The sequence below is a fragment of the Pseudophryne corroboree genome, chromosome 3 (genome assembly GCF_028390025.1).
Source record: "Pseudophryne corroboree isolate aPseCor3 chromosome 3, aPseCor3.hap2, whole genome shotgun sequence".
In the NCBI taxonomy this organism is placed as follows: domain Eukaryota; kingdom Metazoa; phylum Chordata; class Amphibia; order Anura; family Myobatrachidae; genus Pseudophryne; species Pseudophryne corroboree.
Window position 1 is genome coordinate 149,450,813 of NC_086446.1, and position 14,223 is coordinate 149,465,035.

At 48.9% G+C, this 14,223-nt stretch overlaps 1 protein-coding gene across 3 annotated transcripts in view; it reads left to right on the top strand.

The window, feature by feature from the left end:
• The window catches only part of ZFP91 (ZFP91 zinc finger protein, atypical E3 ubiquitin ligase), a 94,292-nt gene that overhangs the window by 2,885 nt on the left and 77,184 nt on the right, over positions 1-14,223 (top strand). For all 3 annotated transcript variants that reach the window (XM_063958479.1, XM_063958478.1, XM_063958480.1), the window contains exon 3: positions 6,080-6,271. In XM_063958479.1, coding sequence (XP_063814549.1) covers positions 6,080-6,271 — 192 coding nt within the window. The remainder of the gene's footprint in view (positions 1-6,079; positions 6,272-14,223) is intronic.

Here is a 14,223-nt window from a genome sequence, read left to right on the forward strand (position 1 = left end):
TGGATGACTAAAAAGAAAATAAGAACTAAACCGTATTTCACAAAGCTGCCCGACCCAGACAGGCTTTTTTTAATTTTTTAATTTTTCAATCTGTATCTTCAGAAATTAAACCCACTTCTCTAATTGTTGAACTGTGGTTCCCTTTGATTGCAGTGTGTATGCATTTTTCTGGGTCACAAAGTGCACCGATCAGGAGTCAGCATTTGGATTTTGCCCATTAACTTTTAAGTATCCGTGTTTTCTCTGACATCCATATTAGTACCATGGGGTATAGATGGGTCCACCAGGAGCCACTGGCACTTTAAAGTGCCCTACACACTGGCCGAGCTGCCCGACGGCGGATACGGTCGACGAGCGACCCGGCGGCGGGGGGGGGCAGTGACGGTAGGGGTTTAGTTTCTTCACTCCCCCCGTCACCCGGCTGCATTGAAGTGCAGGCAAATATGGACGAGATCGTCTATATTAGCCTGCATGTACAGCCGACGGGGGACCAGCGATGAACGAGCGCGGGGACGCGCATCGTTCATCGCTGGAGCCTCCACACTGAAAGATATGAACGAGTTCTCGTTCATTTATGAACGAGATCATTCATATCTTTCAAAAAAAATCGGCCAGTGTGTAGGGCCCATAAGACTTTAATAGTGTGGGCTGGCTCCTCCCTCTATGCCCCTCCTACCACACTCGGTTTAGAAAATGTGCCTGAAGGAGCCGGTCACAAATAGGGGAGCTCTTAGAGCCTCTTTTGTTTTTTTGGTGGGGTGTGTGTTGTTTTTTTTTTTTTTTGTGTTTTTTTTTAAGAGTAATAGGCACAGTGAGCCTCCCTGCTTCGTGGGACTTAGGGGGGGAGTAGTGTCCAACCCTCAGAGGTTAATGGCTCACTATCTCCGCTGACAGGACACTGAGCTCCTGAGGGTGTTGATCGTTATCCCCGAGGCGACCGCTCACTCCCGCAGCATTCCGCCACCCCCTAACAGAGCCAGAAGATCGCGGTGGTGAGTGTGTCACCGGTGACCCGACAAGCGGGGAGCTGGTGTGTATGGCGGCAACAGGGTGGGAGCGCAGTACTGACACTGCGCTCCGGAGGCTCAGCGGTACACGGGTGCGGAGCTGTGAGGGGCGCCCTGGGCCAGCGCGATAGCCTGAGTGACCAGTTTTGTAGGGTATCAGGGACATATGTACTACTGGCTAGTGACTACTGCTAGCGCCATTACCTCACTCCAGTATAAACATCCAAAGTGCGGGAAGATGTGCCATGGTAGGGGGTGGAGCTTCTCAAAGCGGGCCCAGCAGCTCACCAGCACCATTTTCTCCCTGCAGATCCACACCCTGAGACGTTGACAGGGAGCGCTGACCCTCCATGACTCCAGCTATCCTGTGCAGTACCAACGGGGTTGTAGAAACGGCAGGGGGGGGGGAGGGAGAGACTGTCTAATACTGTGTAGTTATATTAAGGGTACACAGTCAGCGCCAGGCAGTTATTCTATAACTGCCTACTGGTGCGCTGTGTGTGCTGGCTCCAAGCTCTGTGTTTCTCTGAAGGTACTTGGGGGAAACGGTGTCTGACCTTTTCCTGTGTGTGTGTGTGTGTGTGTGTGTGTGTGTGTGTGTGTGTGTGCAAATTTCTCACATAACCATGTCCAGGGACTCTGTGTCTTGTGCGGCAGAATATGTATCTTCTTCAGAGGAATCCATTCCATGTACACAGGAATGTAATATTTTGTCTCAGCCTTCCGAAGCCGAGCCCCAGTGGGTAGCTTCTATTAAGGGCATGATATCCCAGATTTCTACTAGGATTGCGCATTATGAGACTGTTTTAAAATCTGTGATTCAACCTGTGGAAGTTTTGCCTGGTTCTGTCCCCACTACCTCAAAATCCCCTGGTGTATCCAAGAAACGTGCACTTGCTCAGATTATGCAGGTTGACACGGACAGTGACTCTGACACGGCAGAGGGTGATGCGGATATGCGGGGGGGGGGGGGAGGCTTCCCTGGCAAGAGGGGTACAACTCATGATTGAGGCTATTAGGGATGTGTTACACATTACTGACAAACCACCTGTACAGTTAGAAGAGGCTTACTTTACAGACAATAAGTAGGCCTCCCTGACCTTCCCTGCGTCTAAGGATTTAAACGCATTATTTGGAAAATCCTGAGAAATTCCAGATTCCAAAGAGGGTTCTTGTGGCTTTTCCTTTCCCTGAGGATGATGGGAAAACCCGCCTATAGTAGACGCTTCTGTATCTAGACTGTCTAAAAAGGTGGTTTTACCTGTCCCGGGGTCTACCGCTTTGAAGGAACAATCAGACTGCAAGATTGAAACGACGCTCAAATCCATATACACTGCTTCAGGAGTGGCGTTAAGACCCACTATTTTCTAAAGCCATAGTAAAGTGGTCAGGCACATTACTAGTGGACTTAGATTCTATGGATAGAAATGACATTGAATTGTTTTTACGTAACATACAGGATTCTGCGGGTTTCATGGTGGAGGCCATGAAGGACCTGGATAATCTGACTGCGAGGACATCGTCCATGGCTATCTCCGCACGCAGGGGACTCTGGCTACGCCAATGGTCTGCAGACGTGGAATCCAGGGGAGGTGTGGAGAACCTACCCTTCACAGGTCAGGCTCTATTTTGGGAAGCATTGGATGCGTGGATCTCCACGGCAATCGCTGGTAAGTCAACTTTTTTTCTCTCAGACGGCGAAGAACCCTTTTTCTACGTCCTCTGTGCAGTCCTTTTGGTCTGCAAAAGCTAAAAAGTCCAAGACTTCAACCACTTTCTTCAGAGGTGGGCGAGCAAAATCCCCAAAAAACGTCACCGGCAGGTTCCCAAGACCAGAAACCTGCCTCTGTGTTATCAAAATCCTCAGCATGATGGTGGACCTCCCTGCCTGGAGAACGGGCAGGTGGGAGCGAGGCTCAGACGTTTCAGTCACGTCTGGGTGTTGTCCGGTCTGGATCCCTGGGTACAGGATATTGTGTCACAGAGATAAAAACTGGAGTTTCAGGAGCTCCCACCCCACAGGTTCTTCAAATCAGGCCTGCCAACTTTGCTGACAGAAAGGGCTGTCCTTCAGGAAGCCATTCACAAATTGGAAAGGTCAGATGTAATTGTTCCAGTTCCACCTCATCGGGTAAACCAGGGTTACTATTCAAACCTGTTTCTGGTACCGAAACCGGATGGTTCAGTCAGGCCAATTTTGAACCTGAAGTCGCTAAACCCTTATCTGAGGGAATTCAAGTTCAAAATAGAGTCTCTGAGAGCGGTGATCTCAGGGCTGGAGGAGGGAGAGTTTCTGGTGTCCTTGGACATCAAGGATGCGTACCTCCACATTCCGATTTTGCTGCCACACCAGGCTTATCTCATATTTGCGCTGTTGAACTGTCACTATCCGTTCCAGGCACTGCCATTCGGCCTCTCTACAGCACTGAGGGTGTTCACCAAGGTGATGGCAGAGATGATGATTCTCCTCCGCAGGCATGGGGTAAATGTAATTCCTTATCTGGACGATCTGCTGATAATGGCATCTTCCAGGGAAAGGTTATTGCAGTCCATTGCCCTCACGACTCGACTGCTCAGGGAACATGGATGGATCCTGAATCTTCCAAAATCACATTTGGAGCCGACAAGGAGATTATCTTTCTTGGGGATGATCCTCGACATGGAAGTGCAGAGGTTATTTCTACCGCTGGAAAAGGCGTTGGTGATTCAAACTATGATCCGGGATGTCTTGAAGCCTACCCGGGTATCGGTTCATCAGTGCATTCGCCTTCTGTGGAAGATGGTTGCGTCCTACAAGGCTCTTCAGTACGGAAGATTTCATGCGAGGTCCTTCCGACTGGATCTTCTGGACAAGTGGTCGGGATCTCATCTGCACATGCACCAGAGGATTCGTCTGGCGCCAAAAGCCAGGATTTCACTCCTGTGGTGGCTACAATTACCTCACCTTCTAGAGGGCCACAGGTTCGGGGTTCAGAACTGGATCCTTCTCACCACAGATGCAAGTCTCAGAGGTTGGGGCGCAGTCACCCAACGGGAGACCTTTCAAGGAAGGTGGAATCCATTCTTCCAATCAACATTCTGGAACTAAGGGCTATGTACAACGGTCTTCTACAAGCGGCACATCTTCTACAAGATCGGGCCATTCAGGTGCAGTCGGACAATGTAACGACGGTGGCCTACATAAACCGACAGTGCGGAACGAAGAGCAGAGCTGCAATGTCAGGGGTAAAAAGAATCATCCTCTGGGCAGAAATGCACACGTTGGCACTGTCGGCAATCTTCATTCCAGGAGTGGACAACTGGGAAGCGGACTTCCTCAGCAGACACGATCTCCATCCAGGAGAGTAGGGCCTCCATCCGGAAGTGTTCACGGAGGTGATGAATATTTGGGGTGTACCTCAAATAGACATGATGGCCTCCCGTCTCAGCAAGAAGTTTTGGAGGTACTGTTCCAGGTCAAGAGACCCGCAAGCAGTGGCAGTGGACACCCTGGTGACTCCGTGGGTGTTCAAGCCAGTGTACGCGTTTCCTCCACTTCCACTCATTCCAAGGATTCTAAAAATCATAAAGAGAACAAGAGTTCAGGCAATCCTCATTGCTCCGGACTGGCCAAGAAGGGCTTGGTACGCGGATCGTCTGGATCTACTGCTGGAAGATCCGAGGCCTCTTCCTCTTCGGGAGGACCCGATGCAACAGGGGCCATTCGCTTATCAAGACTTACCACGGCTATGTTTGACGGCATGGAGGTTGAACGCCAGATATTAGCTCGGAATAGCATTCTGAACAAGGTCATCCCTACCCTAATACAGGCTAGGAAAGGAGTTACGTCTAAACATTACCATCGCATTTGGAAAAAGTATGTATCTTGGTGTGAATCCAAGAAGTTTCCTACGGTGGAGTTTCAACTGGGACGTTTTCTCCTCTTCCTGCAAGCAGGTGTGGATATGGGCCTGAGTTTGGGATCCATAAAGGTCCAGCTTTCGGCCTTATCCATTTTATTCCAGAAACAACTGGCTTCCCTCCCTGAGTTTCAGACTTTCTTGAAAGAGGTTCTGCACATACAGCCTCCCTTTGTGCCGCCTACAGCACCCTGGGATCTTAATGTGGTGTTACAGTTCCTCCAATCGGATTGGTTCGAGCCTCTACAGGAGGTTGAGGTCAAGTTTCTCACGTAGAAGGCTGTCATGTTGTTGGCCTTAGCTTCTGCTAGAAGTGTGTCGGAGTTGGGGGCTTTGCCTTGTTTAAGCCCCTACTTGATCTTCCATGAAGATAGAGCTGAGCTCCGGATGCCTCAGCAGTTCCTTCCAAAGGTTTTGTCGGCTTTTCATATCAACCAACCTATTGTGGTGCCAGTTGCTACTGACTCCTCAATTTCATCAAAGTCCTCAGATGTTGTAAGGGCTTAGAAAATCTATGTCAAGAGGACTGCTCGTCACAGAAAATTGGACTTTCTGTTTGTCCTGCATGAGCCCAAGAAAATTGGGAGGAGCCAGGGAGGAGCCATCCCACACTATTAAAGTCTTAAAGTGCCCATGGTTCTTGGTGGGCCCGTCTATACCCCATGGTACTAATTTGGACCCCAGCATCCTCTATGGACTACGAGAAAAGGATTTACCGGTAGGTAATTAAGATCATATTTTTACGATGAAAAGTCTTTCACTTGGAAAATAACCTTTATTGAAACTGAGACAGGGGGCCACATTTATTAAAGTTTGGAGAGAGAGAAAGTAGCAACCAGTCAGCTTCTGTCTATCCGTTTACAGGCTGCGTTTGAAAATTGTCAGGAGCTGGTTGGTATTTTATCTCTCTCTCTTTCCAAGATTTCAAACATCTCCCCCTAAGTAGTCAAGTATTTATAAGAAAGTCTAAAGCCCTAGGGTGTATATTTACTACGGACCAACACTTGATTTAAAAGGGCAATACTATTAAATGCAAAACCAGAAGTGTTTTGCTTTTAATGTTGTCAGCCTTGTAAATCCCTCTAGTCTTTGTAAGCCACTTTGCAACAAATGAATGATGGTATCTACAATTGTACTGTATTGGCTCTCACTTTTGTCATCTGTTCACCCCAGCCCCAAAGTGTGAGGTGGAGGAGGTAGTTGTACAGGAGATAGAGGCTCCCATATTAATTCCGGATCCGCATCTGGAAGTGGTGGAGACCCGCACAGTTGTAAAGGAAGGCGTCTTGCGCACCACACGCTCAGAGTCCCCTACCTTGGAGCTCATCTGCAAGGCTGAACCTGACCCTGATGATCTAGTGTATGGTAAGAAAAGGAGATCTGTGGTACTAATCGTACAAATGTCAGTATCTAACAAAGCTGTGTGATGGCCCATTCATTTAAGTGGCGGCAATCCCAAGAATGGTTTTGAAATTGAATGTGCTATTTCCATACATTGTCTACAGATCATGCTCTATTCTTTTTCTCGTGGATTAATATAGTTGTTCTTTTATGGCAAGTGTACTCTGTCATATGTATATTTGTCACCAACTGTTGAGGCACTTGTAACAAGGCGAATGAGAGTGATGAAAATGTAGGCGGTATGGGTGACTTGTTATATGATGCAGACTCAGGTATGCAAGTGCTTCTGTAAGAAATCCTGTCAGAGAACGGTAGGTGGTTGTGGTGATGAGATGTGTGTTGGGTAGGTCAGTGGTTACCAGGTTTCCTTTGATCACAGCACCAGAGGGGCTCAGCAGATTTTTCATGGCATCACTAAGCCAAAATTCTCCTATTGAGATACTGTGCAGAAACAGATAAAATAACAAATTAGTCCTTCTATTCTTAGGTTCACTTATGTGGTGGCGGTGGGCATGGTTGTTCTTCTGTTTGTGCATGTCACCCCCAAATGTAATTTGTAAATTATGTATATCAGATCCCCCATTATGCCCTCAGACCTCCCCACATGCATTTTTTTTCATGCCCTTCGATCTCCTTTCCTTACATGACACTTATAGGGGTATATGCAATTGCGGTCGAATTCCCGAAATTGTCGAAAAACGGGACTTTTTCGCCAAAAAAAAAAATCGTCAATGCAATTCAGTACTTTCCGTCAAAAAAACGGACTTTCAAAATTCGACTTTTTGAAATTCGACTTTTGTCAAATTCGACTTTTCTGCAATGATACAAATGCTGCAATTCGACAAAAGTATATTCAATTGAAGTTTGGAAATTCGACAACAGTGCTTTTAGACAGTAAATTCGTCATTTTCAATCCGCCACACTTTGGTGGGTGAAACTAATAAAAAAAATTAAAAACATGTTTTTTTTTGGTGTTTTTTTTTATTGGTAATAGCATATCTATTTATATTAGAAGGGATTAGGTACTTGGTTTGTCTTTTTTGGAGGCACAAGTATTATTTATATATTTTTAAAAATAATATTTTTTTATTTTTTTTAAAGATGGAAAGGTAAAATCCCGGAAAAAAATGGTGTGGGGTCCCCCCTCCAAAGCATAACCAGCTGGTCCTGGTTCTAAAAATGCGGGGGGAAAATGGACAGGGGATCCCCCGTATTTTTAAAACCAGCACCGGGCTCTGCGCCTGGTGCTGGTGCAAAAAATACGGGGGACAAAAAGAGTAGGGGTCCCCCGTATTTTTAACACCAGCATCGGGCTCCGCTAGCTGGACAGATAATGCCACAGCCGGGGGTCACTTTTATACAGCGCCCTGCGGCCGTGGCATTAAATATCCAACTAGTCACCCCTGGACGGGGTACCCTGAAGGAGTGGGGACCCCTTCAATCAAGGGGTCCCCCCCCAGCCACCCAAGGGCCAGGGGTGAAGGCCGAGGCTGTCCCCCCCCCATCCAAGGGCTGCGGATGGGGGGCTGATAGCCTTCAGAAAATGTCAAGAATATTGTTTTTTCCAGTAGTACTACAAGTCCCAGCAAGCCTCCCCCGCAAGCTGGTACTTGGAGAACCACAAATACCAGCATGCGGGAGAAAAACTGGCCCGCTGGTACCTGTAGTACTACTGGGGGAAAAATACCCAAATAAAAACAGGAGACACACACCTTGAGAGTAAAACTTTTTCTCTGACGTCCTAGTGGATGCTGGGACTCCGTCAGGACCATGGGGATTAGCGGCTCCGCAGGAGACAGGGCACAAAAATAAAAGCTTTAGGACTAGGTGGTGTGCACTGGCTCCTCCCCCTATGACCCTCCTCCAAGCCTCAGTTAGGTTTTTGTGCCCGTCTGAGCAGGGTGCAATCTAGGTGGCTCTCCTAAAGAGCTGCTTAGAAAAAGTTATTAGGTTTTTTATTTTCAGTGAGTCCTGCTGGCAACAGGCTCACTGCAACGAGGAAGAAAAGTGAAGAGGTCCAGAAACCGGCGGCAGAAGACTTTTCAGTCTTCATGAGGTAGCGCACAGCACTGCAGCTGTGCGCCATTGTTGTCAGCACACTTCACACCAGCGGTCACTGAGGGTGCAGGGCGCTGGGGGGGGGAGCCCTGGGCAGCAATGATAATACCTTGTTCTGGCTAAAAATACATCACATATAGCCCCTGGGGCTATATGGATGTATTTAACCCCTGCCAGGTCTCACAAACACCGGGAGAAGAGCCCGCCGAAATAGGGGGCGGGGCCTATCTCCTCCGCACACAGCGCCATTTTCCTGCACAGCTCCGCTGCGAGGAAGGCTCCCAGGACTCTCCCCTGCACTGCACTACAGAAACAGGGTAAAAAAACAGAGAGGGGGGGCACTTTTTTGGCGATATTGATATATTAAGCTGCTATAAAGGAAACAACACTTCTGTAGGGTTGTTCCTATATATTTATAGCGCTTGGGTGTGTGCTGGCAAACTCTCCCTCTGTCTCCCCAAAGGGCTAGTGGGGTCCTGTCTTCGATAAGAGCATTCCCTGTGTGTCTGCTGTGTGGCGGTACGTGTGTGTCGACATGTATGAGGACGATGTTGGTGTGGAGGCGGAGCAATTGCCGGTAATGGCAACTCCCCCCTAGGGAGTCGACACCGGAATGGATGGCTTTGTTTATGGAATTACGTGATAATGTCAGCACGTTACAAAAATCAGTTGACGACATGAGACGGCCGGCAAACCAGTTAGTACCTGTCCAGGCGTCTCAGACACCGTCAGGGGCTGTAAAACGCCCTTTACCTCAGTCGGTCGACACAGACCCAGACACGGACACCGAATCTAGTGTCGACGGTGAAGAAACAAACGTATTTTCCAGTAGGGCCACACGTTATATGATCACGGCAATGAAGGAGGCTTTGCATATCTCTGATACTGCAAGTACCACAAAAAGGGGTATTATGTGGGGTCTGAAAAAACTACCTGTAGTTTTTCCTGAATCAGAGGAATTGAATGAAGTGTGTGATGAAGCGTGGGTTAACCCCGATAGAAAACTGCTAATTTCAAAGAAGTTATTGGCATTATATCCTTTCCCGCCAGAGGTTAGGGCGCGCTGGGAAACACCCCCTAGGGTGGATAAGGCACTCACACGCTTATCAAAACAAGTGGCGTTACCGTCTCCTGAAACGGCCGCCCTCAAGGATCCAGCTGATAGGAGGCTGGAAACTACCCTGAAAAGTATATACACTCATACTGGTGTTATACTGCGACCAGCCATCGCCTCAGCATGGATGTGCAGTGCTGGGGTGGTTTGGTCGGATTCCCTGACTGAAAATATTGATACCCTGGATAGGGACAGTATTTTATTGACTATAGAGCAATTAAAGGATGCTTTTCTTTATATGCGAGATGCTCAGAGGGATATTTGCACTCTGGCATCGAGAGTAAGTGCGATGTCCATATCTGCCAGAAGAAGTTTATGGACGCGACAGTGGTCAGGTGATGCGGATTCCAAACGGCATATGGAAGTATTGCCGTATAAAGGGGAGGAATTATTTGGGGTCGGTCTATCGGATTTGGTGGCCACGGCAACAGCCGGGAAATCCACCTTTTTACCTCAGGTCCCCTCCCAACAGAAAAAGACACCGTCTTTTCAGCCGCAGTCCTTTCGTTCCTATAAGAACAAGCGGGCAAAAGGACAGTCATATCTGCCCCGAGGCAAAGGAAAGGGTAAGAGAGTGCACCAAGCAGCTCCCTCCCAGGAGCAGAAGCCCTCCCCGGCTTCTGCAAAGCCCTCAGCATGACGTTGGGGCTTTACAAGCGGACTCAGGGGCGGTGGGGGGTCGACTCAAGAATTTCAGCGCACAGTGGGCTCACTCACAGGTGGACCCCTGGATCCTGCAGGTAGTATCTCAGGGTTACAGGTTGGAATTCGAGAAGTCTCCCCCTCGCCGGTTCCTAAAGTCTGCTCTGCCAACGTCTCCCTCAGACAGGGCGACGGTATTGGAAGCCATTCACAAGCTGTATTCTCAGCAGGTGATAGTCAAGGTACCCCTCCTACAACAGGGAAAGGGGTATTATTCCACACTATTTGTGGTACCGAAGCCGGACGGCTCGGTAAGACCTATTCTAAATCTGAAATCTTTGAACCTGTACATACAAAAATTCAAGTTCAAGATGGAGTCACTCAGAGCAGTGATAGCGAATCTGGAAGAAGGGGACTTTATGGTGTCCCTGGACATCAAGGATGCTTACCTGCATGTCCCAATTTGCCCTTCACATCAAGGGTACCTCAGGTTCGTGGTGCAAAACTGTCATTATCAGTTTCAGACGCTGCCGTTTGGATTGTCCACGGCACCTCGGGTCTTTACCAAGGTAATGGCCGAAATGATGTTTCTTCTGCGAAGAAAAGGCGTATTAATTATCCCTTACTTGGACGATCTCCTCATAAGGGCAAGGTCCAGAGAACAGCTGGAGGACGTAGTAGCACTAACCCAAGTAGTGCTGCAACAGCACGGGTGGATTCTGAATTTTCCAAAATCTCAATTGACCCCGACGACACGTCTGCTGTTCCTGGGAATGATGCTGGACACGGTTCAGAAAAAGGTGTTTCTTCCGGAGGAGAAAGCCAGGGAGTTATCCGAACTTGCCAGGAACCTCCTAAAACCAGGAAAAGTGTCTGTGCATCAATGCACAAGAGTCCTGGGAAAAATGGTGGCTTCTTACGAAGCGATTCCATTCGGCAGATTCCACGCACGAACTTTTCAGTGGGATCTGCTGGACAAATGGTCCGGATCGCATCTGCAGATGCATCAGCGGATAACTTTGTCTCCACGGACAAGGGTGTCTCTTCTGTGGTGGTTGCAGAGTGCTCATCTGTTAGAGGGCCGCAGATTCGGCATACAGGACTGGGTCCTGGTGACCACGGATGCCAGTCTGAGAGGCTGGGGAGCGGTCACACAGGAAAGAAACTTCCAGGGAGTGTGGTCAAGCCTGGAGATGTCTCTTCACATAAATATACTGGAGCTAAGAGCGATTTACAATGCTCTAAGCCTGGCAAAACCCCTGCTTCAGGGTCAGCCGGTGTTGATCCAGTCGGACAACATCACGGCAGTCGCCCACGTAAACAGACAGGGCGGCACAAGAAGCAGGAGGGCAATGGCAGAAGCTGCAAGGATTCTTCGCTGGGCGGAAGATCATGTGATAGCACTGTCAGCAGTGTTCATTCCGGGAGTGGACAACTGGGAAGCGGACTTCCTCAGCAGACACGATCTACACCCGGGAGAGTGGGGACTTCATCCAGAAGTCTTCCACATGATTGTGAACCGTTGGGAAAAACCAAAGGTGGATATGATGGCGTCCCGCCTCAACAAAAAACTGGACAGGTATTGCGCCAGGTCAAGAGACCCTCAGGCAATAGCTGTGGACGCTCTGGTAACACCGTGGGTGTTCCAGTCAGTGTATGTGTTTCCTCCTCTGCCTCTCATACCAAAAGTACTGAGAATTATACGGCAAAGGGGAGTAAGAACGATACTCGTGGCTCCGGATTGGCCAAGAAGAACTTGGTACCCGGAACTTCAGGAGATGCTCACGGAAGATCCGTGGCCTCTACCTCTAAGACGGGACCTGCTTCAGCAGGGACCGTGTCTATTCCAAGACTTACCGCGGCTGCGTTTGACGGCATGGCGGTTGAACGCCGAATTCTAAGGGAAAAAGGCATTCCGGAAGAGGTCATCCCTACCCTGGTAAAAGCCAGGAAGGAGGTGACTGCACAACATTATCACCGCATTTGGAGAAAATATGTTGCGTGGTGTGAGGCCAGGAAGGCCCCGACGGAGGAATTTCAACTGGGTCGATTCCTACATTTCCTGCAAACAGGATTGTCTATGGGCCTCAAATTAGGGTCCATTAAGGTTCAAATTTCGGCCCTGTCGATTTTCTTCCAGAAAGAATTGGCTTCAGTTCCTGAAGTCCAGACTTTTGTAAAAGGAGTACTACATATACAGCCCCCGGTTGTGCCCCCAGTGGCTCCGTGGGATCTTAATGTAGTTTTGGATTTTCTCAAATCCCATTGGTTTGAGCCACTCAAATCGGTGGATTTGAAATATCTTACATGGAAAGTAACCATGCTACTGGCCCTGGCTTCAGCCAGGAGAGTGTCAGAATTGGCGGCTTTATCGTATAAAAGCCCATATCTGATTTTCCATTCGGACAGGGCAGAACTGCGGACGCGTCCTCAGTTTCTGCCTAAGGTGGTTTCAGCGTTTCACCTGAACCAGCCTATTGTGGTGCCTGCGGCTACTAGCCATTTGGAGGATTCCAAGTTGCTGGACGTTGTCAGGGCATTGAAAATATATATTTCAAGGACGGCTGGAGTCAGAAAATCTGACTCGCTGTTTATACTGTATGCACCCAACAAGCTGGGTGCTCCTGCTTCTAAGCAGACGATTGCTCGTTGGATTTGTAGCACAATTCAACTTGCACATTCTGTGGCAGGCCTGCCACAGCCTAAATCTATCAAGGCCCATTCCACAAGGAAGGTGGGCTCATCTTGGGCGGCTGCCCGAGGGGTCTCGGCATTACAACTCTGCCGAGCAGCTACGTGGTCGGGGGAGAACACGTTTGTAAAATTCTACAAATTTGATACCCTGGCTAAAGAGGACCTGGAGTTCTCTCATTCGGTGCTGCAGAGTCATCCGCACTCTCCCGCCCGTTTGGGAGCTTTGGTATAATCCCCATGGTCCTGACGGAGTCCCAGCATCCACTAGGACGTCAGAGAAAATAAGATTTTACTTACCGATAAATCTATTTCTCGTAGTCCGTAGTGGATGCTGGGCGCCCATCCCAAGTGCGGATTGTCTGCAATACTTGTACATAGTTATTGTTACAAAAAAATCGGGTTGTTATTGTTGTGAGCCGTCTGTTCAGAGGCTCCTACGTTTGTCATACTGTTAACTGGGTTCAGATCACAGGTTGTACGGTGTGATTGGTGTGGCTGGTATGAGTCTTACCCGGGATTTAAAATCCTTCCTTATTGTGTACGCTCGTCCGGGCACAGTATCCTAACTGAGGCTTGGAGGAGGGTCATAGGGGGAGGAGCCAGTGCACACCACCTAGTCCTAAAGCTTTTATTTTTGTGCCCTGTCTCCTGCGGAGCCGCTAATCCCCATGGTCCTGACGGAGTCCCAGCATCCACTACGGACTACGAGAAATAGATTTATCGGTAAGTAAAATCTTATTATTGCACACCTGCCGACACACACATACTTACCTATGTTGACACGCCGTCTGGCACGTCTCGTCTCCGACGATCTGGAGTACCTGTGAAAAAAATTAGACTCGCCTGATCCAGTGTCCAGAGATAAATCCACGTACTTGGCAAAAAGCAACACGAACACCCGACCAAGCCGGACTGAAAGGTGACCCATGATTACACATGGGACCCCTTTCTCCGAATGCAGAGAGACCCCTTCGTGACTGCTGTCACTGAAAGGTCTCTTAAGCCAATCAGCGAGCGCAACGTCCTTGCACTGTGCTGATTGGCTGCGCGTCTGAGCTGTCAAACAGCGCATCGCAAATCCTCTCCATTATATTCAATGGTGGGAACTTTGCGGTTAGTGGTGAGGTCACCCCGCGGTCGCTAACCCCACCGCTGACGGCAAAGTTCCCACCATTGAAAGTAATTGAGGGAGCTGTGCGATGCGCTGTCTGAGCTTAGACGCGCACAGCCAGTCAGGTGAGCGCCACGAAGTAGCGCTTCCTGATTGGCTGAAGGGACCTCAGTGACAGGAGTCACGTGGGGTCCTGGCACATTCGGGAAAGGACCCCTTTCAGTCCGGCTTGGTCGGGTGTTCGTGTTGTTTTTTTGCCAAGTACGTGGATTTATCTCTGGACACTGGATCAGGTGA